The sequence below is a fragment of the Amblyomma mixtum genome, chromosome 5, assembly GCF_055824585.1.
Source record: "Amblyomma mixtum isolate Tamu chromosome 5, ASM5582458v1, whole genome shotgun sequence".
In the NCBI taxonomy this organism is placed as follows: Eukaryota; Metazoa; Arthropoda; class Arachnida; order Ixodida; family Ixodidae; genus Amblyomma; species Amblyomma mixtum.
The window spans coordinates 72,719,293-72,743,670 of NC_143016.1; the positions used below are offsets into that span (position 1 = coordinate 72,719,293).

Below are 24,378 nucleotides of genomic sequence, written 5' to 3' on the forward strand. Positions count from 1 at the left end.
GCCAGCCAGCCAGCCAGCCAGCCAGCCAGCCAGCCAGCCAGCCAGCCAGCCAGCCAGCCAGCCAGCCAGCCAGCCAGCCAGCCAGCCAGCCAGCCAGCCAGCCAGCCAGCCAGCCAGCCAGCCAGCCAGCCAGCCAGCCAGCCAGCCAGCCAGCCAGCCAGCCAGCCAGCCAGCCAGCCAGCCAGCCAGCCAGCCAGCCAGCCAGCCAGCCAGCCAGCCAGCCAGCCAGCCAGCCAGCCAGCCAGCCAGCCAGCCAGCCAGCCAGCCAGCCAGCCAGCCAGCCAGCCAGCCAGCCAGCCAGCCAGCCAGCCAGCCAGCCAGCCAGCCAGCCAGCCAGCCAGCCAGCCAGCCAGCCAGCCAGCCAGCCAGCCAGCCAGCCAGCCAGCCAGCCAGCCAGCCAGCCAGCCAGCCAGCCAGCCAGCCAGCCAGCCAGCCAGCCAGCCAGCCAGCCAGCCAGCCAGCCAGCCAGCCAGCCAGCCAGCCAGCCAGCCAGCCAGCCAGCCAGCCAGCCAGCCAGCCAGCCAGCCAGCCAGCCAGCCAGCCAGCCAGCCAGCCAGCCAGCCAGCCAGCCAGCCAGCCAGCCAGCCAGCCAGCCAGCCAGCCAGCCAGCCAGCCAGCCAGCCAGCCAGCCAGCCAGCCAGCCAGCCAGCCAGCCAGCCAGCCAGCCAGCCAGCCAGCCAGCCAGCCAGCCAGCCAGCCAGCCAGCCAGCCAGCCAGCCAGCCAGCCAGCCAGCCAGCCAGCCAGCCAGCCAGCCAGCCAGCCAGCCAGCCAGCCAGCCAGCCAGCCAGCCAGCCAGCCAGCCAGCCAGCCAGCCAGCCAGCCAGCCAGCCAGCCAGCCAGCCAGCCAGCCAGCCAGCCAGCCAGCCAGCCAGCCAGCCAGCCAGCCAGCCAGCCAGCCAGCCAGCCAGCCAGCCAGCCAGCCAGCCAGCCAGCCAGCCAGCCAGCCAGCCAGCCAGCCAGCCAGCCAGCCAGCCAGCCAGCCAGCCAGCCAGCCAGCCAGCCAGCCAGCCAGCCAGCCAGCCAGCCAGCCAGCCAGCCAGCCAGCCAGCCAGCCAGCCAGCCAGCCAGCCAGCCAGCCAGCCAGCCAGCCAGCCAGCCAGCCAGCCAGCCAGCCAGCCAGCCAGCCAGCCAGCCAGCCAGCCAGCCAGCCAGCCAGCCAGCCAGCCAGCCAGCCAGCCAGCCAGCCAGCCAGCCAGCCAGCCAGCCAGCCAGCCAGCCAGCCAGCCAGCCAGCCAGCCAGCCAGCCAGCCAGCCAGCCAGCCAGCCAGCCAGCCAGCCAGCCAGCCAGCCAGCCAGCCAGCCAGCCAGCCAGCCAGCCAGCCAGCCAGCCAGCCAGCCAGCCAGCCAGCCAGCCAGCCAGCCAGCCAGCCAGCCAGCCAGCCAGCCAGCCAGCCAGCCAGCCAGCCAGCCAGCCAGCCAGCCAGCCAGCCAGCCAGCCAGCCAGCCAGCCAGCCAGCCAGCCAGCCAGCCAGCCAGCCAGCCAGCCAGCCAGCCAGCCAGCCAGCCAGCCAGCCAGCCAGCCAGCCAGCCAGCCAGCCAGCCAGCCAGCCAGCCAGCCAGCCAGCCAGCCAGCCAGCCAGCCAGCCAGCCAGCCAGCCAGCCAGCCAGCCAGCCAGCCAGCCAGCCAGCCAGCCAGCCAGCCAGCCAGCCAGCCAGCCAGCCAGCCAGCCAGCCAGCCAGCCAGCCAGCCAGCCAGCCAGCCAGCCAGCCAGCCAGCCAGCCAGCCAGCCAGCCAGCCAGCCAGCCAGCCAGCCAGCCAGCCAGCCAGCCAGCCAGCCAGCCAGCCAGCCAGCCAGCCAGCCAGCCAGCCAGCCAGCCAGCCAGCCAGCCAGCCAGCCAGCCAGCCAGCCAGCCAGCCAGCCAGCCAGCCAGCCAGCCAGCCAGCCAGCCAGCCAGCCAGCCAGCCAGCCAGCCAGCCAGCCAGCCAGCCAGCCAGCCAGCCAGCCAGCCAGCCAGCCAGCCAGCCAGCCAGCCAGCCAGCCAGCCAGCCAGCCAGCCAGCCAGCCAGCCAGCCAGCCAGCCAGCCAGCCAGCCAGCCAGCCAGCCAGCCAGCCAGCCAGCCAGCCAGCCAGCCAGCCAGCCAGCCAGCCAGCCAGCCAGCCAGCCAGCCAGCCAGCCAGCCAGCCAGCCAGCCAGCCAGCCAGCCAGCCAGCCAGCCAGCCAGCCAGCCAGCCAGCCAGCCAGCCAGCCAGCCAGCCAGCCAGCCAGCCAGCCAGCCAGCCAGCCAGCCAGCCAGCCAGCCAGCCAGCCAGCCAGCCAGCCAGCCAGCCAGCCAGCCAGCCAGCCAGCCAGCCAGCCAGCCAGCCAGCCAGCCAGCCAGCCAGCCAGCCAGCCAGCCAGCCAGCCAGCCAGCCAGCCAGCCAGCCAGCCAGCCAGCCAGCCAGCCAGCCAGCCAGCCAGCCAGCCAGCCAGCCAGCCAGCCAGCCAGCCAGCCAGCCAGCCAGCCAGCCAGCCAGCCAGCCAGCCAGCCAGCCAGCCAGCCAGCCAGCCAGCCAGCCAGCCAGCCAGCCAGCCAGCCAGCCAGCCAGCCAGCCAGCCAGCCAGCCAGCCAGCCAGCCAGCCAGCCAGCCAGCCAGCCAGCCAGCCAGCCAGCCAGCCAGCCAGCCAGCCAGCCAGCCAGCCAGCCAGCCAGCCAGCCAGCCAGCCAGCCAGCCAGCCAGCCAGCCAGCCAGCCAGCCAGCCAGCCAGCCAGCCAGCCAGCCAGCCAGCCAGCCAGCCAGCCAGCCAGCCAGCCAGCCAGCCAGCCAGCCAGCCAGCCAGCCAGCCAGCCAGCCAGCCAGCCAGCCAGCCAGCCAGCCAGCCAGCCAGCCAGCCAGCCAGCCAGCCAGCCAGCCAGCCAGCCAGCCAGCCAGCCAGCCAGCCAGCCAGCCAGCCAGCCAGCCAGCCAGCCAGCCAGCCAGCCAGCCAGCCAGCCAGCCAGCCAGCCAGCCAGCCAGCCAGCCAGCCAGCCAGCCAGCCAGCCAGCCAGCCAGCCAGCCAGCCAGCCAGCCAGCCAGCCAGCCAGCCAGCCAGCCAGCCAGCCAGCCAGCCAGCCAGCCAGCCAGCCAGCCAGCCAGCCAGCCAGCCAGCCAGCCAGCCAGCCAGCCAGCCAGCCAGCCAGCCAGCCAGCCAGCCAGCCAGCCAGCCAGCCAGCCAGCCAGCCAGCCAGCCAGCCAGCCAGCCAGCCAGCCAGCCAGCCAGCCAGCCAGCCAGCCAGCCAGCCAGCCAGCCAGCCAGCCAGCCAGCCAGCCAGCCAGCCAGCCAGCCAGCCAGCCAGCCAGCCAGCCAGCCAGCCAGCCAGCCAGCCAGCCAGCCAGCCAGCCAGCCAGCCAGCCAGCCAGCCAGCCAGCCAGCCAGCCAGCCAGCCAGCCAGCCAGCCAGCCAGCCAGCCAGCCAGCCAGCCAGCCAGCCAGCCAGCCAGCCAGCCAGCCAGCCAGCCAGCCAGCCAGCCAGCCAGCCAGCCAGCCAGCCAGCCAGCCAGCCAGCCAGCCAGCCAGCCAGCCAGCCAGCCAGCCAGCCAGCCAGCCAGCCAGCCAGCCAGCCAGCCAGCCAGCCAGCCAGCCAGCCAGCCAGCCAGCCAGCCAGCCAGCCAGCCAGCCAGCCAGCCAGCCAGCCAGCCAGCCAGCCAGCCAGCCAGCCAGCCAGCCAGCCAGCCAGCCAGCCAGCCAGCCAGCCAGCCAGCCAGCCAGCCAGCCAGCCAGCCAGCCAGCCAGCCAGCCAGCCAGCCAGCCAGCCAGCCAGCCAGCCAGCCAGCCAGCCAGCCAGCCAGCCAGCCAGCCAGCCAGCCAGCCAGCCAGCCAGCCAGCCAGCCAGCCAGCCAGCCAGCCAGCCAGCCAGCCAGCCAGCCAGCCAGCCAGCCAGCCAGCCAGCCAGCCAGCCAGCCAGCCAGCCAGCCAGCCAGCCAGCCAGCCAGCCAGCCAGCCAGCCAGCCAGCCAGCCAGCCAGCCAGCCAGCCAGCCAGCCAGCCAGCCAGCCAGCCAGCCAGCCAGCCAGCCAGCCAGCCAGCCAGCCAGCCAGCCAGCCAGCCAGCCAGCCAGCCAGCCAGCCAGCCAGCCAGCCAGCCAGCCAGCCAGCCAGCCAGCCAGCCAGCCAGCCAGCCAGCCAGCCAGCCAGCCAGCCAGCCAGCCAGCCAGCCAGCCAGCCAGCCAGCCAGCCAGCCAGCCAGCCAGCCAGCCAGCCAGCCAGCCAGCCAGCCAGCCAGCCAGCCAGCCAGCCAGCCAGCCAGCCAGCCAGCCAGCCAGCCAGCCAGCCAGCCAGCCAGCCAGCCAGCCAGCCAGCCAGCCAGCCAGCCAGCCAGCCAGCCAGCCAGCCAGCCAGCCAGCCAGCCAGCCAGCCAGCCAGCCAGCCAGCCAGCCAGCCAGCCAGCCAGCCAGCCAGCCAGCCAGCCAGCCAGCCAGCCAGCCAGCCAGCCAGCCAGCCAGCCAGCCAGCCAGCCAGCCAGCCAGCCAGCCAGCCAGCCAGCCAGCCAGCCAGCCAGCCAGCCAGCCAGCCAGCCAGCCAGCCAGCCAGCCAGCCAGCCAGCCAGCCAGCCAGCCAGCCAGCCAGCCAGCCAGCCAGCCAGCCAGCCAGCCAGCCAGCCAGCCAGCCAGCCAGCCAGCCAGCCAGCCAGCCAGCCAGCCAGCCAGCCAGCCAGCCAGCCAGCCAGCCAGCCAGCCAGCCAGCCAGCCAGCCAGCCAGCCAGCCAGCCAGCCAGCCAGCCAGCCAGCCAGCCAGCCAGCCAGCCAGCCAGCCAGCCAGCCAGCCAGCCAGCCAGCCAGCCAGCCAGCCAGCCAGCCAGCCAGCCAGCCAGCCAGCCAGCCAGCCAGCCAGCCAGCCAGCCAGCCAGCCAGCCAGCCAGCCAGCCAGCCAGCCAGCCAGCCAGCCAGCCAGCCAGCCAGCCAGCCAGCCAGCCAGCCAGCCAGCCAGCCAGCCAGCCAGCCAGCCAGCCAGCCAGCCAGCCAGCCAGCCAGCCAGCCAGCCAGCCAGCCAGCCAGCCAGCCAGCCAGCCAGCCAGCCAGCCAGCCAGCCAGCCAGCCAGCCAGCCAGCCAGCCAGCCAGCCAGCCAGCCAGCCAGCCAGCCAGCCAGCCAGCCAGCCAGCCAGCCAGCCAGCCAGCCAGCCAGCCAGCCAGCCAGCCAGCCAGCCAGCCAGCCAGCCAGCCAGCCAGCCAGCCAGCCAGCCAGCCAGCCAGCCAGCCAGCCAGCCAGCCAGCCAGCCAGCCAGCCAGCCAGCCAGCCAGCCAGCCAGCCAGCCAGCCAGCCAGCCAGCCAGCCAGCCAGCCAGCCAGCCAGCCAGCCAGCCAGCCAGCCAGCCAGCCAGCCAGCCAGCCAGCCAGCCAGCCAGCCAGCCAGCCAGCCAGCCAGCCAGCCAGCCAGCCAGCCAGCCAGCCAGCCAGCCAGCCAGCCAGCCAGCCAGCCAGCCAGCCAGCCAGCCAGCCAGCCAGCCAGCCAGCCAGCCAGCCAGCCAGCCAGCCAGCCAGCCAGCCAGCCAGCCAGCCAGCCAGCCAGCCAGCCAGCCAGCCAGCCAGCCAGCCAGCCAGCCAGCCAGCCAGCCAGCCAGCCAGCCAGCCAGCCAGCCAGCCAGCCAGCCAGCCAGCCAGCCAGCCAGCCAGCCAGCCAGCCAGCCAGCCAGCCAGCCAGCCAGCCAGCCAGCCAGCCAGCCAGCCAGCCAGCCAGCCAGCCAGCCAGCCAGCCAGCCAGCCAGCCAGCCAGCCAGCCAGCCAGCCAGCCAGCCAGCCAGCCAGCCAGCCAGCCAGCCAGCCAGCCAGCCAGCCAGCCAGCCAGCCAGCCAGCCAGCCAGCCAGCCAGCCAGCCAGCCAGCCAGCCAGCCAGCCAGCCAGCCAGCCAGCCAGCCAGCCAGCCAGCCAGCCAGCCAGCCAGCCAGCCAGCCAGCCAGCCAGCCAGCCAGCCAGCCAGCCAGCCAGCCAGCCAGCCAGCCAGCCAGCCAGCCAGCCAGCCAGCCAGCCAGCCAGCCAGCCAGCCAGCCAGCCAGCCAGCCAGCCAGCCAGCCAGCCAGCCAGCCAGCCAGCCAGCCAGCCAGCCAGCCAGCCAGCCAGCCAGCCAGCCAGCCAGCCAGCCAGCCAGCCAGCCAGCCAGCCAGCCAGCCAGCCAGCCAGCCAGCCAGCCAGCCAGCCAGCCAGCCAGCCAGCCAGCCAGCCAGCCAGCCAGCCAGCCAGCCAGCCAGCCAGCCAGCCAGCCAGCCAGCCAGCCAGCCAGCCAGCCAGCCAGCCAGCCAGCCAGCCAGCCAGCCAGCCAGCCAGCCAGCCAGCCAGCCAGCCAGCCAGCCAGCCAGCCAGCCAGCCAGCCAGCCAGCCAGCCAGCCAGCCAGCCAGCCAGCCAGCCAGCCAGCCAGCCAGCCAGCCAGCCAGCCAGCCAGCCAGCCAGCCAGCCAGCCAGCCAGCCAGCCAGCCAGCCAGCCAGCCAGCCAGCCAGCCAGCCAGCCAGCCAGCCAGCCAGCCAGCCAGCCAGCCAGCCAGCCAGCCAGCCAGCCAGCCAGCCAGCCAGCCAGCCAGCCAGCCAGCCAGCCAGCCAGCCAGCCAGCCAGCCAGCCAGCCAGCCAGCCAGCCAGCCAGCCAGCCAGCCAGCCAGCCAGCCAGCCAGCCAGCCAGCCAGCCAGCCAGCCAGCCAGCCAGCCAGCCAGCCAGCCAGCCAGCCAGCCAGCCAGCCAGCCAGCCAGCCAGCCAGCCAGCCAGCCAGCCAGCCAGCCAGCCAGCCAGCCAGCCAGCCAGCCAGCCAGCCAGCCAGCCAGCCAGCCAGCCAGCCAGCCAGCCAGCCAGCCAGCCAGCCAGCCAGCCAGCCAGCCAGCCAGCCAGCCAGCCAGCCAGCCAGCCAGCCAGCCAGCCAGCCAGCCAGCCAGCCAGCCAGCCAGCCAGCCAGCCAGCCAGCCAGCCAGCCAGCCAGCCAGCCAGCCAGCCAGCCAGCCAGCCAGCCAGCCAGCCAGCCAGCCAGCCAGCCAGCCAGCCAGCCAGCCAGCCAGCCAGCCAGCCAGCCAGCCAGCCAGCCAGCCAGCCAGCCAGCCAAAAATTTTTATTCAAGACACTAATACAAAACTGTTGTCTTGGGGGACGTGACAAAAGGCGGAAAAGTGCCCGACGAGGTCACGCCACCCTGTGGCAAGCAGCGGTTTGACACTCATGCAGAGTTTACAACAGAGTTTGCATGCAGAGAAATGTCTTAGATGAAACCGTATCCCCCAAACCCCTTATTATATTTTTTTACAGTGCAAGAATATGTACAGGTACGGAGTCAAACGCGTCTTCGTGCGCCCTCCGTCGCCGTTGCTCGAGTCGCCGCAGCCGCCTCAGTCTTGCAGGCACATACGCGGCCGCTGCCGCCGCCGCCATTTTCTGTCAAGAACGCAATGGTCTAATTGACCGCCTTGAAGCGGTCAAAAAAAAATCGCTGTGGCTTAGCTTGGTTAAGCACGGTAATTGGGAAAGCAATATCCGTACCTAAGCCATGGTTGAGTGTGTAGTGTAGCTGGTGGTGGTGCTTTTGGTTAGACTGGTTGTGATGCATCGGTTATACAATCCAATCCAATGCAATCCAATCCAATGTAATATAATGCAATGTAATCCAACCTAATCTAATCCAATGCAACCCAATCCAATCTAATGCAATGTAATCCAATCTAATCCAATCCAATGCAATCTAATCTAATATAATTCAATGTAATCCAATCCAACATAATGTAATCTAATCTTATCTAATCCAATCCAATGTAATCTAATTTAATGCAATCCAATCTAATGTAATCTAATCCAATCCACACTGATTCAGTCTAATCCAATCCAATGTAATGTAATCTAATCTAATCCAATGCAATGTAGTCTAATCTAATGTAATGTAATCTAATGTAATCTAATCTAATCCACTCTGATCCAATCTAATCCAATCTAATCAAATCTAATCAAATCCAATCCAATCCAACCTTCATGTGCGCCGCCGTTACTCAGCTCATCAGCGTGACGTCACACAGAGGTCATGCGAAAGGTCAATGGTAGCACCGCCGCTTCACGGCAACGGCTTGAAAGTGCAAGTAGTAAAGCTTTCGCTTTAAAAACGTCAAATTGCGCCTGCAGAATTAAGTGTGTAACGTCACCACTTCTCTCATGTCCGTGACGTAAACGACAGCCAGCCATGACGCAAAAAAGCAACACGGCCGCCGGCCACGGCCGACCAATAGTAGCACGGCTACGGCGGGGTTAATTGACACTTTTTTTTACATCTTTTTGACAAGTTTTTGATTTGACAGTCCCATAATACGGCCCCTGTCTTTATTGCGAACCATTACTGCTTAAAGTAGAGCCATGTGGAAAGCGCATGCTCATAATGTGTAGATAATGAAAATGATGATAACGGTATGCGATGGTGGTATTAAGTGAAGTTGGGACAGTTTGTCGCTTAGCCGGTAATAAATAAAATATCAAGAAAAAAGCTCGCAGAAATTAAATATAAAGAATATGAAACAGAACAAACACAAGGGCTGCAAGACGGGGACAGGCCACCAGGGCCATGTTCGACACTGCGCACGCCGAGAATACCTGTCCACAGAGTTCTCAAAATTCAGGGGGCACTTTGACTGTCTAAAGTGCGTAGAGGCGAAAGCGCTTTCCTGCACCACTTTCAGTGCTTCTGTGGCACTGTTGGCGTCACATGTAATTGAGTACTAATTACTAAGTGATCACAAATCACTAATTAATGGTTATTCACTAATTAATGCCTGAATACTAATTAACTTCTAATTAAGTTTAAGCTTAAGCTTCGCCTTTAGCAGTGGAACGCGAAAGCGTGTTGTAGCGCTGCCAGGGAGTCCACGGAACGCCACCACCCGTTCGGCGCGATGCCTTGCCGTTTCAACGCAACGGTTTTTGAGGAAAGGAAATGGCGCAGTAAATCTCTCATCTCGGAGGACACCTGAACTGCACAGTAGAGGAACGGAGGAAGTGGGAGTGAAAGAAGAAAGACGAAGATGGCCCGTAATGAAGAAAATGAAAATTATATTTGAGGAAAGAAAATTACGCAGTAACTGTCTCACATATCTCGGTGGACACCCATCAAAATTCAGGGGGGGGGGGGTGCACTTTTTTGACCTAAAGTGTGGTCACTGATGTGTGGTTAAGTTGTTAAGCTTCAGCTCTAAGAGTGGAACGCGAGAGCGTCTTGCAACGCTGCCAGGGAGTCCATAGAACGCCATCGCCCATTCGGTTCTGTGCCTAGCTCGTCGGTAAATTGGTTTTTGAGGAAAGGAAATGTATTTCTCTCTCATATCTCGGTGGACACCTAAACCTCGCCGGAAGGGAAGGGAGGAGGATGGCAGTGAGCGAAGACACCGTATTCACTAGACGTGCCTTTGTTCATTCCAAACCATCGAGCTGGCATGGCGGAGTGGATAGCATGCTCGTCTCGCACTCCGAAGACTGGGGTTCGATTCCCGAGCTCGACCAATTTCTTACTAGCTTTTATTTATTTATATGGCCTGACTAGAGAAGTTAATTAGGGTAATTGGGTAATTAAGCAATTAACTACGCTCAGTCCGACTTACTTGGAGCATCACTATATGGTCGCTTCAATCGGTTGCATGGTTACTAGCCAAAGTACAATTGGCCCCGTTTGAAATTGGCGCACTGTGACGTCACGACCGTTTCGACCAAATGAAAAGCGTGACATTCTCTGTCGACAACTGCTGCTTACAACGATGAGACATTAAAGGCTTTCGCCTTAATAATCACAGACGCATTACCGTCGATCTAACGATCGTCACCGCCATACAGATTGTTGGCGAATAGGATGTTCCGGGTTGTTTGCTGGAATAACCTGCGTAAGCCATTGCAGCCCCACTTGGTCGAAATTATTTACCGGATACCTCCACTACGGCACCTCTTTCTCTATTAAGGGGAAGGCCTTTAATGCCTCATACTGTCGTTAGCAGACGCGTCGGCAGCCGTGTCGACAGACGCGTCGGCAGATTTGTCCGCCTTTCGGCGTCACTGCTTAAAAAGAAACGGCGTCGAGGGTGGGAATCGAACCAGGGCCTTTGGCACTTAAAGCGGAGACGCTACCACTCCGCCACGAAGGCTCAAGGTTTGAGAACGAAGGCGCATCTAGTGAATGCATGGGTTTCATAAATAAAATAAAACGAATAAAGTCAAGAAAAGAAAAAAATAAAAAATAAAAATAAACAAAATTAAAACAAAATAAAAATAAGACATGAAAATAAAAATAAAAACAATAACAATAAGAAAAGCAGCAAAAGCTAAAAAAATATGAAAAATAAAAAAATAAATAAAAACAAACAGAGTGCCAGGAAACGCTTTCCCCTTGCGAAACTTTAGGGAGTAAAGTGCCCCCTGAATTTCACACAGGTGTCCACCGAGATATACGAACCAGTTACTGGGTAATTTCCTTTCCTCAAATACAATTCTCAGTTTCATTACGGCCCGTCTTTCTCTTTCTTCTTTCACTCCCACTTCCTCCCTTCCTGTACGGTGCGGTTCGGGTGTCCACCGAGATGACAGCATTTCCTTTCCTCAAAAAGCGTTCCGTTCAAAGGGCAACGCATCGCGCCGAACGGGTGGTGGCGTTCCGTGGACTGCGTGGCAGCGCTACAACGCGCTGTCGTGTTCCACTCCTAAGGTCGAAGCTTAAGCGTAATTAATTAGCAGTTAATTAGTATATAGTCATTAATCAGTAATTAGTCACTAATTAGTAATTTGTCATCACTTCATCATCAATTATGTGTGACGTCATCCAGTGGTGACGTTACCAGTGTCACATAGGCAAAGTGGTGCGGAAAACGCTTTCGCCTCTGCGCACTTTAGACAGTCAAAGTGCCCCTGAATTTTTTTCTTCTTTCACTCCCATTTTCCTTCCCTTACGGCGCGCTTCAGGTGTCCGCCGAGATATGCGAGACAGATACTGCGCCATTTACTTTCCACAAAAAACAAATTTACGCCAAACGGCTGCGCTCTAAAACAGTGTTGAGATTATCATCACCATCGTCCACTATGTTCATAATGATGATTTCCTTCCTTGTTATTCACGCCAATACGAAAACTGCCTGCTTGAGCAGCGCATTCGTCACACGCGTCTCGCGCGTTCCACTTGCGGGAGCGCCTAGCCTTCTGCATGCTGCCGCCAGGTACGAGGCTACCTCCTTCAGGTAATAGCTCCTCGTTAACAGTGTTTGTTCCCGCTTGGTACCTCTTTGTCGAAATGATCTTGTTAAGCTTAATTTATTTTATTTTGCAGCCAGAAGAGACAATACGACCTTACGTGTCCCGGCTCTGGATCTAGTCTTGACTGTGCATTCATTTCCTGTAGGTACCGCGCAGACTGAGGTAAGTTAGTGACACCGATTCTGGTCAGCTCTTAAAGGCCACTTTCAGCCAACGAAATACATAAACCGGGAAAAGCATTGGTTGGAAAAGGATCATCCTAAAAGCGCGTTCTCCTTCCTCAGATTATGGCATGAGACCATCTGAGCGTCTAATATTTTCAATCTTTGGGTACTGCGCGATAATTAGTGTAGTTAGCCTAGAGTAAGCCGTTTGTAATATATTCAGACCATGCCGCCCCTGAGAGGAAAGCGGTATCTGTTGAAATTACGGGCATTGCATCACTAACTCTTTTAGGTGGAATTACAACTTCCGTATTTCTGGTCACTTCCTTGGAAATCGGATGCTAGTTTTCTGTGGAGGATGAAGTGCAAATATCTTTCCGAGGTGCGCAAGAAATCGTTAGGGGATTTTTAGGTGTGGTGCGTCGACAGTGGAGCGCTGCACGTGCCAGCCCAGCGTTCCACATGTGCATGTGCAAATGGTGATTGCAAGGCGACGGCGGCGATGAGCGAGCACGGTGAGCGTTGAGCTGACCTGTGAACGAACTGAGGTGTGAAGGGAGAGAGCGTAGCGGAGTTTGGAGATTGAAGCGTGGAGGTGGCAGGCGATGGACTGTGGGCCCAAGCTGCCGAGAGGACCCCTTTGGTAGCCTGCATTAAGCCTGCAGCGTTTCCTGACGCCGTCGACGGGTCATGGCTATGGGTCTCCCGCTACTGCCAAATTCCCGGTGCTGTTGACGGGAGTTCACTGGCGTCTTCCTCTGGTCCTCTGAACTCCTACTACACACTGGTTCCCCTCCGCCGCTTCCTTGAACGCAACGCCACCGACGCGTCGCAGGTCATCCACCCGCGTCCGCCCTGTCTGCAAAGCATCCCCGCTTCGCATGGGACGCTCAAGAACTGATGGTCTCATTCCTTTAACCTGTAGTCTCGTGAGCGTGTTGAGTGTGAGTGTGTTGAAGTAAAAGCTTCACTACGCTAGGTAAAGCCAGTTTCGCCGTCGCTTCAAGTTTGACCTTGAAATAACCTTCATAACCAAAGCCCATGCCAGGTTGCCAACAGATCAAGCAAAGGAAAGGAAATGCACATAACTGGCCGCCTGGCACAGTAGACACCCCAGTCATGCTTTAAGCTATGTGGCGTGTCGGTAGCGCCAGATGCGCTTTGCTTGCGTTGGCATTGACAACATGGTGGCAGAAACGCAGCACTGAAGCCATAGGCCTTTGGCGTTAATTGTGCTCGTTGGCGTTTGCGTTGACAACGTTTTGCACGCCGATGTGCATAACTGGCTCTGGGTCAGTGGATGCCTGAATGGCGCTTTGAGGTACGTGGGGTGGCGAGAGAAAGATGTGGGCTGCATGTGTTAGCGCTGGCAAAGCTGTGGCACACACGCTGCACTGCAGCACTAGGCCGCAGTGTTCACTGGGCGAGCAAACACTCGTGATCAACCATGGGGGGCGTACTCTTGCCCGAAACGCCGTACCATCCGCTCTCTTATCAGATTCGAGTAGTTGAACCGCAGCCGAATTTTTTTTAGTTTTTATTTATTAGTGCCTCTTTTCAATTATATACAGGGCTTCGTTTTGTTTTATTTGATCTGTCTCTTTTTAACCTGCATGCGCTAGCGTTCCCAATCTACAGTTTCGGACGCGTTCCAAGCATTTGCGCAATTATAAGGAGTAGTCTTTGACATGAGGCGTTTCGTAATCGATTTTCCCTGATTTACTTGTGGATATGGTGAAGTTGTACGTAGTTTTCAATGTAATGAAGGCGTTCAGGAAAAATGTTTACGCCGCTTTTAGGGCAGCTTGGAGCATCTTCTCAGATTCCTATTTATTTTTTCCTTTGCTCATATTGCTCCGTTCAATTATATGCGCGGAAATAAATAGCGAAAACATTTCCATAAATCTTTTTTCGTTTGCATAACACAGCTATTTATCGATTTATCGATAAACTATGACACTGTGCGATGTCAGTGCACGTTAAAGAACCCCAGGTGGTCGAAATTTCCGAAGCCCTTCACTACGGCGTCTGTCATAGACTCAGTTGCTTTGGGACGTTAAACCCCAATAAACCAAACCAAACCAAACTAAACCATGACTACTTCTTTTATTACTCACTAAGGCAATATCTCTTCACAAGAAAAGCCCCTTCTCTACTTCAGACCGGGATGCTAGTCTCACGGTTAACTGAAGTTTGTCTCATACCGTGAGCATTCACAGTTGCTTCGACTTCAGAGGCGAGAAACCTCTTCCACGCTGCTGCGTAGCGTTTTCAGCCGCAGGTTGAGTGGTGGAAGGGGCACCTTCTGGCCTCAATGCCGAAAGATATGTGCGTGATCGATGTCCGTGTTTCGTTGCGAAATTGGGTCCAAAAACTGTGAACAACACGAAAAGATGGCTCGCGGATCGGGGGTTTTGCGAGCCTTTTCACGAGCCGACTAACTATCTTGCAGGTAGCCACGTATTATCCAGTAAGCGATGACGCCCGTCTTTCTTTTATTTCACTCAAATTCACCGATAGATAAGGTGCCTAAAGAATATTCCATTGTTAAGACTAAACTTACAAGGGTGGTAGGAGAAATGGCCGGGATTTTCTCTTGATATGGGTTCAGAAACTATCTACATGTGCTGTTACCTCACATTTCAAAACTGCAACTGCTAGTGTCCAGCGCGTCTGCTTGTGATATATGTTGGGCGCAGTTAACTGTTTTGATACTTTTTTTCGATTTAGATTGAGCAAGCAACCATGGAACCAGAGCCCAAGGTCTCGTACGAAGCACGTGTAGAAGCTTTAGGAAGACTTGGGGATACCAGCGACTGTACCCATGACCGGAGGCCTTCTGTGCAACTCGTGGCTAACGCTGCCAGCATGGTATCGATTCAACCAAGTCGCCATGGGTGTAAGCGCCGCAGGAAATATCGGTAAGCTACCCTGATTGATAAGGAGTTCTACGGGCGTGTGACTTCATTTTCGGCTCGTATATGTAGGACAACGTGTCAAGCTTCACGCCTATGTATTTTGCGTGAGTGGTATTTTCGTCGTACGCTTCTGAAGTGGTGCGTCGCACTTGCGTCCAGGAACTCGCACGCGAGTCTTCGCACACTATCTTTCCAGGAATTCATAAACGTGATTACGCTTTGTAGAATATGTACTGCGTTTGTTGCATAAGCCTGCAAAGATGGGTATTTAAAACTTCCATTATTCACAGCATGATTACATGCCAGGTCATGCAAGGACTTCTTCCCTGTCCCCCTCATGATATTGTTTACTGCATGAGTCTACATTGGTTGCCGTAAGTTTTAAGACGCATGAGATCTGTGAAATTTTAATATTTCGCCTTTTGTTGTTTTCTGTCCTCTGCATCTATTTTATTACCTACATCTGGATCAGTTATTTATATCTTTGTGTACAGAATTTGTTATGTTTGTTTTTATATGTCTTCAGTTACACCAGTCCAGTATTCTCAATTCCAGATTTTGCGGCGGAACTTCTTGGACATGAAATTATGAAACTCATAAATTTGGGCCGAACTCCCCACATACTAGAATATCACAAAAAGAAAAAAACAACGAAACTTTGCCTAACAATGCTACCAGGTTCGGGCATGTAGCAAAATGCGACAATTGCATTGCCGTACTGTTGTAACTTGCATTTCTGTCGGGTACTAGAAAGAGAATCTTCTGAAAGTCACTGGAATTTCGCCTAAAATATGATCTTCCTTCTCTTGCTAAGCTTTGTGTAACGCCGCTGCGTTTGACACGGAAAAATTACATCGCAGGTTACCTGCACAGTTTGGTTTTATCTCGCCCTTTTTTCGCACGCATTCTTCAGACACCGATGCACTGAAGCCATATTCAAAGAAAAGTTTCATTGGGACTCGCATTCCGTTCGAATATCCAATGTCTGAGTTGCTATTGTTGCTCCAGGGAAACACTATCTACTCTCGTTGGTGTAGCATAGACATTGTCTTCTCTCCTGCAGGAAAAAAAAGAAGAAATTCCGAGATCTCTTAGCTTACTTGACTCCAAATCTGATATTACTCGCTGTTTCTATTGCACCCGCAGTGAGCGTTTCCATCATCGCTGCACTTTGGGTGGCGGACAATACCCGAGGTTCTGGCCCAGTGATCGCGGGGTCCGTGTCCACCAGGCGATGGCTCACGTGCAGGGCGCACCGGTCGAAACTCTGCACGGCACAGCACGTGCTCGGGCAGTGTCGTCGTCGACGGATGCGTTCGGAGCCGTGCAGCCTTCGGAACCCTCACCGGATCTCCGCATGTGGCAACCGGTGCCGGTAAGTGCACACGGGAGTGGCGAACATGGGAAGTTTTATTTGCGAATGCGTTTTCCTGGCTGAAATGTGGAATCTCACCGGATAACACTCGAGACGACATAGGCAGCCGGCCTCAATAAACAGATGAAATGCAACGCCATATTGTCACGTTGTAGTGTCGGCAGTCCAGCGGTCAGGAAGACACCAGAAATACTTGCAAACGAAGCTCTTTATTTGGGCTGACTTGCGCCCGCAAAAGATCTGAATCACTCGGTGGCGGCGTAAGCAACAAGCGTGCTCGTCAATCGTCGATCTACGAATGCCCGCTGCTCGCGGCATCGTTCAATTTAAGGCCGGCAAGGAAACTTCGAGATAACAGGTCGAGATCATCTAGAGTAATCTGAAAACACGTAGATGCAGCTGTTCATGGCTGTGAACAATCGAGACTAGACCGGTCGCTTCTCGCGTCACAAACGAAAATGATAACACCCCTTTTCTGCGGCCTTGCGCGAACGAACGGACGCTACAATGAAACGTGGCAATATCATGTTTAAGTGTGCTCCCGGGAGAACATCCAGGCGTTTGTTGAGATGATAGTAGTTCTGAGCCTCATTACTAGCAGTGCGCGACCATTCCAAAGAGAAACGAATAGACCACCAAATTTGTGACGTTTCATTCAGCTAGGATAGATGTATGTGAAATTGAAGTCATTGGTAGTTTGTAATACGTAGACAGCCAAATGTGTCACCTGCACATCGTAATTCTCTCATGGTTCGTCTTGGTCAAAAAATGTGGCGGCCGGTTCGTCCTTACCCACATTCGGTGACCTTCATTCTTCTCGTTTTTTAAAAAATACCTTAACCGTATTGGGGTAGCGTCAGTAGCTACGACTTCACGGAGACATTGAGCCTGTGGCGGCCACTCTTGCGCGGTCCAACATTATTAGACAAAAATTTTCGATATTGGAATATTGTAAGGGATTGTTATGAAAATACCGAATACAATTGAATATAATGAAAATATTGAATATGCACGAAGTTGCGAACGGTGGCGGCCATGTGTTTCGGCTCGGGCGTAGGGGAGAAATGGCGCCAGGAGCGCGTTGCCCCGACTGCGGGGCTGGTTACGAGGGACAACGGCGACGCCGAGAAACGCGGGAACGAGCTTAAAAGAGCGGTCCTCTAAAATAAGAAGTTGTCTGCAATGGTACATCAATGTCTTTCTCGTATTATTTTCCTCAGTCTATCGAGAAGCTGGAAAAGCTGATCAGCTGCGCTCACATTTCGCATTGGCAAGTAACGTAATCGTCAGCAATTTTTTTGGTTAGTTAATGAGGCAATGACCGACGTGTTCCGCGAGTGCTCTTGAAAAGAGCAAAGAATAGTTTTTTTTTATCGGGAGGGAGCTCCCGGATCTTTCTTGTCCCCAATGAAATCCACCACCCTCTCTTCAGGGCTCGCTGCCTTCGTTGAAGTTTAGATTCATCCACAGTTTTAGAGGTTGGCTAGTCACATACGGGCCCCTAAAGTACGTTGTTTTTAAGAGGGGGAGAGGGAGACTTCGACTGCGAGGAACGAATCGACCAATGGTGCGAGTCCTCTGAGTCCTCTCGAGATTTTTGCCGGCCTTTAATCGCCTTCCAGTCGCACAGGCTTACACAAGGGACGAGGCTCTTTACAAGGAAGTTGATGTAGAATGACGAAGGACAAGTACTTAGCGAGCGCAGGGCAGCTGAATCGGACAATCATCAGGCATTACGTATGATCGTTATTAGAGCGCAGCCCATTGGAGCCGGTTCCTGCGTTTCGCGGCGCCGCCATTTCTTCTCGTAATCAGCTCCGTAGCCGGGGCAGCGTGACCTTGGAGCCATTTCTCTGCCCGCCCAAGCCGAAACTCATAGCTGCCGCCGTGAGCCACATTAACTTGACTCGTCAGCAGCTTCAGCGGCATCAGTCAGGCGCTGCCCTCTCTTCGTCGCATAATGTAGGACCAGGCATTGATGCAGCAAGTCGAGCGTATATATTCCATCCCTTTCATCGACCATAAATCTTCCTTCAAGACAATCAAGAACTGGTAGCGGAGTGTTTCGTGAAGAAGGAATATGTGTGAAAAATAACAAGTTGTTTGTAATTGTACATACGTGTCTTGCTCGAATTCTTAGCCTCAGTCTCTCGAAAAGCTGAAACAGCTGATTAGCTCCGCTCAGATTTCGCATTAGGAAGTTACGTAGTCGTCGGCAATTTTTTGATCCGGATACGCTTTAACGAGAGCGTGTCGTTGAGCATCCTAGGGACCAAACATTTTCCAGAGTGAAACCTGCAAGAATCCTGCACTGCTGTTTGGCTGCTAAGTCTAAACATTCGGCTGAATGTCTTCGAATTAGGTATTTTCGGAAATTATACCAAGTCGCTGGAGAGCCGCGTCCGGCATATATGTCAACAGTCTTGTGAGTCAGGTGCTCGTAACAACTTAAATCCTTAAAATTTGTATTCATAACTGCTTATACGCCCTCCTTGCACTTCGACTTTCAATTTTGTTTCATTGTGCGGGGCGGCAGGGCTGACTACATGAGATTCACGTCGCCTTGTTTTCATTCAAGACCACGTGCATCTTAGACTACTGGGACACCTAACGAGGTTCTGCAGCTTATGACTGCAGTTGTGATGACTGGTTAGGAATAGAGTTTTTACCACGCTAAACCATGTGCATGAATTCTGCCCTTGTGTCCCAGGTACGAGCACCGCCAGATGCGTTCCAGTGGCTGCCTGCGGGGCGCGCCGCGTAGATGCGGGGCGCATTACGAGCTGAAGGCGGCGTCGCTCTCGAGCCAAAACACCACTTCAGCTCGATGAGCCTGGGAGGAGTTCAAGCGCAGGGGAGCAAGCGAACTCCTATGGCGTGCCAGGCCCAGTAATGGGCCTGGCATGCCGAACTTCGAAGCCGGAACACGTGCGCGCGTCTTCCGGTGGTAAAATAAATTCGTTATCACGCACACAGTCTCTGATTGCAAAGAACAAGCCACACAAACGTTATGAAGTAAGTATAAACACATTTTGCGCAATGCAGCACTTTTAAAGAACATTTTAATGTGCGGGAGAATGTTCTGCACATATTTCGGTGGTGATTTGCCACTCAGTATTGAATTGAGAGTTTCGTCTGGTGCGCTACCAAAGGTCAACGAACGGCTGAACAAAAACACTCCTGTCTTTATTGCGAGCCATTACTGCTTAAAGTAGAGCCATGTGGAAAGCGCATGCTCATAATGTGTAGATAATTATGACAGTGATGATAACGGTATGCGATGTTGGTAGTAAGCAAAGTTTGGACTCCTTACCGCTTAGCCAGTAGTAAATAAAATATCAAGAAAAAATGCTCGCAGAAATAAAATATAAAGAATATGAAACAGAACAAAAACAAGGGCTGCAAGACGGGGAGAGCCCGCCAGGGCCGTGTTCGACACTGCGCACGCCGAGTCCTCAGAGTTCTCAATATTCACAGACGCATTACCGTCAATCTAACAATCGTCGCCGCCATACCGATTGTTGGCGACCATGATGTTCTGGGTTGTTGGTGAAATAGTGTGCATAAGCCATTGCAGCGCTATTTTTTTGGTTTTTAGGGTGAACAGCTCTTCTATTACGTTGGTGGGCAGCACGATCTTCGTGCAATCGACACGTCGTTTAGTCGTCGTTCTGAAAACTTGGGCCCTCAGCAATATGACCTCGTCTAGATAAGGGCTTTTTCTCATTAGCAGCTTCTTGATCCTATTATCTACTGGAGAGTGGGAGGAAGTCAAACATTATTAGCTTTTCGCTGTTCCTACCAGGACAACACACACAGGGAAGTGGCAGAGTGACAAGTGGTCAATCCTGAAATTGGTCAACAGCACATCTTTAGCAATAGCTTTCGATATAACACACCGTATAGTTTACCACATAATGTATACCTTTGCATATCGGTAAGTCTTGGTTTTGCAGTGCAAACACAGCTGCATGTAAATCTAGGAGGTGGTAGTAGTAAGAGGTCTAAGAAGAGTGGCCGTTAAGGTACCACTAGTACCACTGGCAAACTTGGATGTGGTCCGCTTATCAAATGTGGATAATTTAGGCAGACTGCAATTATACACGGACAGCAAAATAGAGAAGGAATGATTTTGGGGCGTCAGTTAACCGCTGCACCACCACACCAGGAGTGGTATGACGACTCCAGGTGGGTGATCTATGAATGCACAGCAGAGAATAAACAATCACGCGCAAGTTTACATTTACTCATTAAATATACCGCGTCGTACCCTTAAGTCGTAGCTAAAGTGTACCCTCCATTTTTTTTGCACACATCAATGAACAACCACTGCACTTTATTTATTTTTTTGTCTGAGGGCTTTTGTCGCGTTGTTTATTTCGATTAGAGAGTATAAGGACACTACATTCGTTCCTGATGGCTATTAGGGCTTTGGTACCGAAGATACAATTTTATTTTTCGTGCTCAGCGTTGCGGGGAACTAATCGCCGACACTTACGGCTGCGACGCAAAGGCCTTTTAAAAAACAGTAAATTCCTTTTCCATCGCCATCATGTGAGCCACCGTACAAAGCCGTGTACCTACTTAGGGGCAGCTCATCTTCAAGGTCTAAGCGCTTGCTGTGAGCAGCAGTATTTACCAGACGCAAAATGCTTGTGGTATTGAGCATGATGCGGTGAGTGTAAATGCCGGTTCTAAAAAGAGTGATTGAAAACGCAGTCTACAACTGCAGGATACTGAAATTTTAGCTATGTTGAACGCCTTAAGTGTTCAGCGAAACGCTACCTACTTGTCCTGCAAAAGAAAATCCGCCGAGACTTAGGCGCCCTGCCTTATTTATTCCTTTGCCCTTATCATTCCCTCCTTGCTTGCTGCCTTGCTGTTCTTGTGAAAAGAAAATTCGTTTTTGAGGAAAGGAAATGACGGAGTAACTGTCTCAGATATCTCGGTGGACACCCGAAGCGCTCGATAAGTGATTTATTGATTGAAAAAATCTTTACTGAATAATCCTAGAACGTGTGGGTGGGCCGCCTAGTCCCGCTAGTCCACTGGTTATTGCTGCTGCGCTGGATAACCCCACCAGCCAGTGCTGACGGTCAGGATCATCGCTGAGCAGAATAGCCTCCCACTGCTCCTCCGAGGGGTTTGGAATGGGGTCAATCATGGGATTAAATTGGCATGCCCACATCATGTGGTAGAAATTAGCTACCTCTCCACAGTGTGCGCACTGCGGAGAGTATAGTGTGGGGTACCACTGGTGTAACTTAGCTGGCGTTGGGTATATGTTGGTTTATCCTCAGGGTGTTTTCTTTTAACTTATTGAGAGATTTATGTGGTGTGGGTACTCCGGCCTGGCTGTTCTGTATGGCGCGAGATTTTCAGCATACACTGCTAAAGCTATTAGGTCGCAGCAGCCATCATGGTCATCAGGCGGAAACGCCCAGTTTAGAAGAGCTTAGTCATGCCTGTGAGAGGCTTGGTTTCCTCCCGGTAGTTCCAGGTGACCGGGAAACTAGATGACTGAGGCTTGGATGGGTGGATGCTTAGTCAGCAATGACAACCATGACCTCTCAATTAATACGTTATTGAAGCTGCGACAGGCGTTCCGGGAATCAGTGAGCACAACGACTTTGCGGCTAGATGCTATAACTAATGGAATAGCTGCCTCTGCGTCATTTGGGTTGGATCTTTTCATCGAGGCGCACTTCACCATCGATCCTGAAGCCGTTGCGACCACAATAGTCATCGCTCAATTCTTTGGTCGTGCTGGCGAGCAAATCCTATATATGATACATCGTATCTGAAATAAGCACCATGTCATGAAGGAAAGGGACACCATCCGCGTAGAGCAAGCTTTCGTGATCTCACGGGTAATGTACGGGACGGCATTGTTTATCCTCGCCAATTCAGAAATTTAAAAGTCGGAGACACTGATCAGGAAAGCCTACAAGAAGGCAATGGGGCTACCAAACTGCACGCCAACGGCAAAACTCATAGTTCTAGGAGTACATAATACCCTCAAAGAGATGTGGGAAACGCAATGGCTCTCGCAGCTCAATAGGCTCGCACTCAAAAAATCTGGCAGATAACGACTCGAAAAAATCCATATTATGCCCTATACGACAGACCAAAAGCAAGAGGTACCACGCGGTGTGAGGAGACGCATCAACGTGTACCCAATCCGCGGAGTATGCATCCCGCATATAACATCGAAAGGAGAACAGCAAGAGGAGGAACCCCGCAAAAGAAATGGGACGAGCAACCTAACACCCTTTACGTGGACGCCGTAAGGGAAGGTGCATGTAAAGAAGGAGAGAGAAACGAAAGGAAGAATACAACAAGCGTTTTGCGTCTCGTAAATACTGCCGCTCACAGCAGGCACTCATTACCTTGAAGAAGGGCTGATCCCAATGGTGTACACGGTCTTGTATGGCGGTTCACCTGATGGCGGTGGCAAAAAATTTTACGGTTGGTGAAAAGCCTTCCGTGTCATTGCGCTTTAGCCGCTTCTTAGTTTTGCGCAATAAAACTTGATTTTTATTTTCACGGGAAGTGAATCCTTTTGCAAATACGATAACATTTTGGTGAACCGAGATATCATGACTGAGCACTGTTCACGATAGTTTCAGAACGAGGTTGCTTCTTTGCCTTACTATGTTTCGGATGAGATGAGACAGCACCACCGACAGGAAAATGAGATAGCTACTGGCAACCAACAAAAGACCTCTTCCCTACTCCTCTGTCGCCACCTCTAGACGCTGTGGAAAGGCCTTTTCTCTGCGAATTTTGTGCATTACCATGGGTGCCTACTCCGGGGTCCTAGACCATGCCCATCACCTAGGAAGACGACAAGCTTCAATTTGCCATTAATTCATCATTACTTCAGCATTCCTCAATTGTAATCAATCGCATTTGTTTCCGCAACATTCTTTATCACCCCTCCCCCCTTCCCTCAGAACGCAACTGTACACCTTTCCCGGCTTCAAGATTCCCTACTTCGCAAAACATAAACGCCGTTCTGCCCCATTCCACATGGCAGGCTCCAAAATTACTGTCCCGTCAACCTTCGTCCTGCATGTATCTAGAAACATAGCATTAGGTTAACGCGCATGATTTTGGCGCTACGTTGCGAATCTATATGCGAGACTGCCACCCACTACGTCAGGACGGCGGCATCAACAACAAAAAAAAATGCCGACGAATTTATTACTTCCTAATATGAAATTTGAGCGCCGCTCATCAGCTGCTTCAGCTTTTCGATAGACTGAGGCAAACAATTCAAGAGAGACAATTGCAGACAATTCGTTATTTTTCGCACATATTCGTTCTTCAAGGAACACTCCACTAACTGTTCTTGATTGCCATGAAGGAAGCTTTGTGGTTGGAGAAATAGATTAATATATGCTCAACTTGCTGCTCCAATGCCTGGTTCTCAAAGACTAGGTATGTCAAGTATTTCGCGAGGTTGTCACAGCCATGGGAGGTGTTACGAGCGAGAGGAGAGGAATGTTCTCCCGCATTAGTGGTTTGAAATTCCTGTTAGCCTTTATATCTACATTAAAGTCCCCACCCACCCTACCTCCCTGGCAGGTGGCAGTTAATGGTTGAACGCGAGAGTTCGCTCACCGTTGTCAGCGCTAATGCGTGCAGCCGCCAACTTCTCCTCGGCCTGGGGATGACGAACAGCATTGGGGAGCTGCGCGAGGCTCATCTCAGCAATCAATACTTGCGGTTAAGCAAAACACGTGCGGGTAGCCGCCTACTGACCCGCCTATGTTGTCTGGCAATTGACGTGAATAAAAGTTCTATCTATCTATCTATCTATCTATCTATCTATCTCCACATCAATTACACAACCCAAGAGGAGAAGCGGGTATCCATGCCCGAGGCCTGGCGCTTCGCACTAAAGGTTCGCCCCCTCCCCAATAACATGACAAAAGGTGCCCATGATGGCTGCCGCCTCGCGCGAGCAGAGGCCATTTCGTAGCAGTATGGTGCTCGACCAGGGGTATTTTACACGGACGCGGCCCGTCTACACCATGGGGGTTGGTACACGGCTGCCGTTGTCCACCAAAATAGCCCAGTTCAGGGCCTCACCTTCCGTGCCCCCAACATTACATTCGCGGAGGAAGTTGCTATCGCACTTGCAGCTACGGATCCAGTGTTCCGAGTCATTATCACCGACTCAAGGGAAGCTTGCCGCAATTTTGAACAGGGCCAAATTCCAGATCGTGCCTTCCAAATTTTACACAGATGTGAGTACCAAGATTTCCCAGCCCGGCGCACCATCATCTGGGCCTCAGCACATGCGGGGCTAGAGGGAAATAATGTAGCGGACACTACCGCCCGCGCGCTTAACCACCGGGCATCGCCTCTCTCGCCGCCTGATCCGGCTACTGATTTTAATCCGGCTGTTACTTTTCGGGAGATCTCTCTCCTGTATCAAAACGCTAATGGCCGATACCCACCCCCTTGTAAAGGCCTCAAGAAGGCAGAGGAGCGTTGGCCACTTCACCTCTACACCAACATGGTACTGTGCCCGGCAGAGCTCAAACATTTCAATTCGGCCTTTTCGGGCGAGTGTCCACACTGTGGGGAAGTGTTTGCGGACACGTATCACATGGTGTGGGCATGCCCTGCCAATCCTGCTTTCCCACCCCACCCCACCCCCACCCCATCCGAGAGGACTGGGAGGCTGCACTGCTCGGCTGCTCAACTCTCCAGGACCAACGAGCCCTGGTGACAAGAGCCCGCGCCGCCGCGGAGGCCACAGGGGTCGCGGACTAT

General features: G+C 55.1%; 1 protein-coding gene across 2 annotated transcripts; it reads left to right on the top strand.

Moving 5' to 3' along the window:
- The first annotated feature begins 10,816 nt into the window (after positions 1-10,816).
- Positions 10,817-18,562, top strand: LOC149342660 (uncharacterized). Of its 2 annotated transcripts, XM_089545138.1 has the most exons (5): positions 10,818-11,118; positions 11,208-11,296; positions 14,029-14,219; positions 15,363-15,591; positions 18,302-18,562. In XM_089545138.1, the coding sequence occupies exons 1-5, from the start codon at positions 11,085-11,087 to the stop codon at positions 18,353-18,355; spliced, it is 597 nt and encodes a 198-aa protein (XP_089401264.1). In that variant the 5' UTR covers positions 10,818-11,084; the 3' UTR covers positions 18,356-18,562. The 2 variants fall into 2 exon arrangements, with proteins under 2 accessions (XP_089401263.1, XP_089401264.1); XM_089545137.1 differs by lacking the exon at positions 18,302-18,562 and having other exon boundaries at positions 10,817-11,118; positions 15,363-18,282.
- Positions 18,563-24,378: the final 5,816 nt, after the last annotated feature.

Bases quoted from the DNA above. Each gene is read 5' to 3' on its own strand.
- LOC149342660 (XM_089545137.1), top strand. From the start codon at position 11,085: ATGCTGCCGCCAGGTACGAGGCTACCTCCTTCAG. The intron at 11,119-11,207 runs GTAATAGCTCCT...TTTATTTTGCAG, and splicing joins TACGAGGCTACCTCCTTCAG to CCAGAAGAGACAATACGACC. The intron at 14,220-15,362 runs GTAAGCTACCCT...TTGCACCCGCAG, and splicing joins AAGCGCCGCAGGAAATATCG to TGAGCGTTTCCATCATCGCT.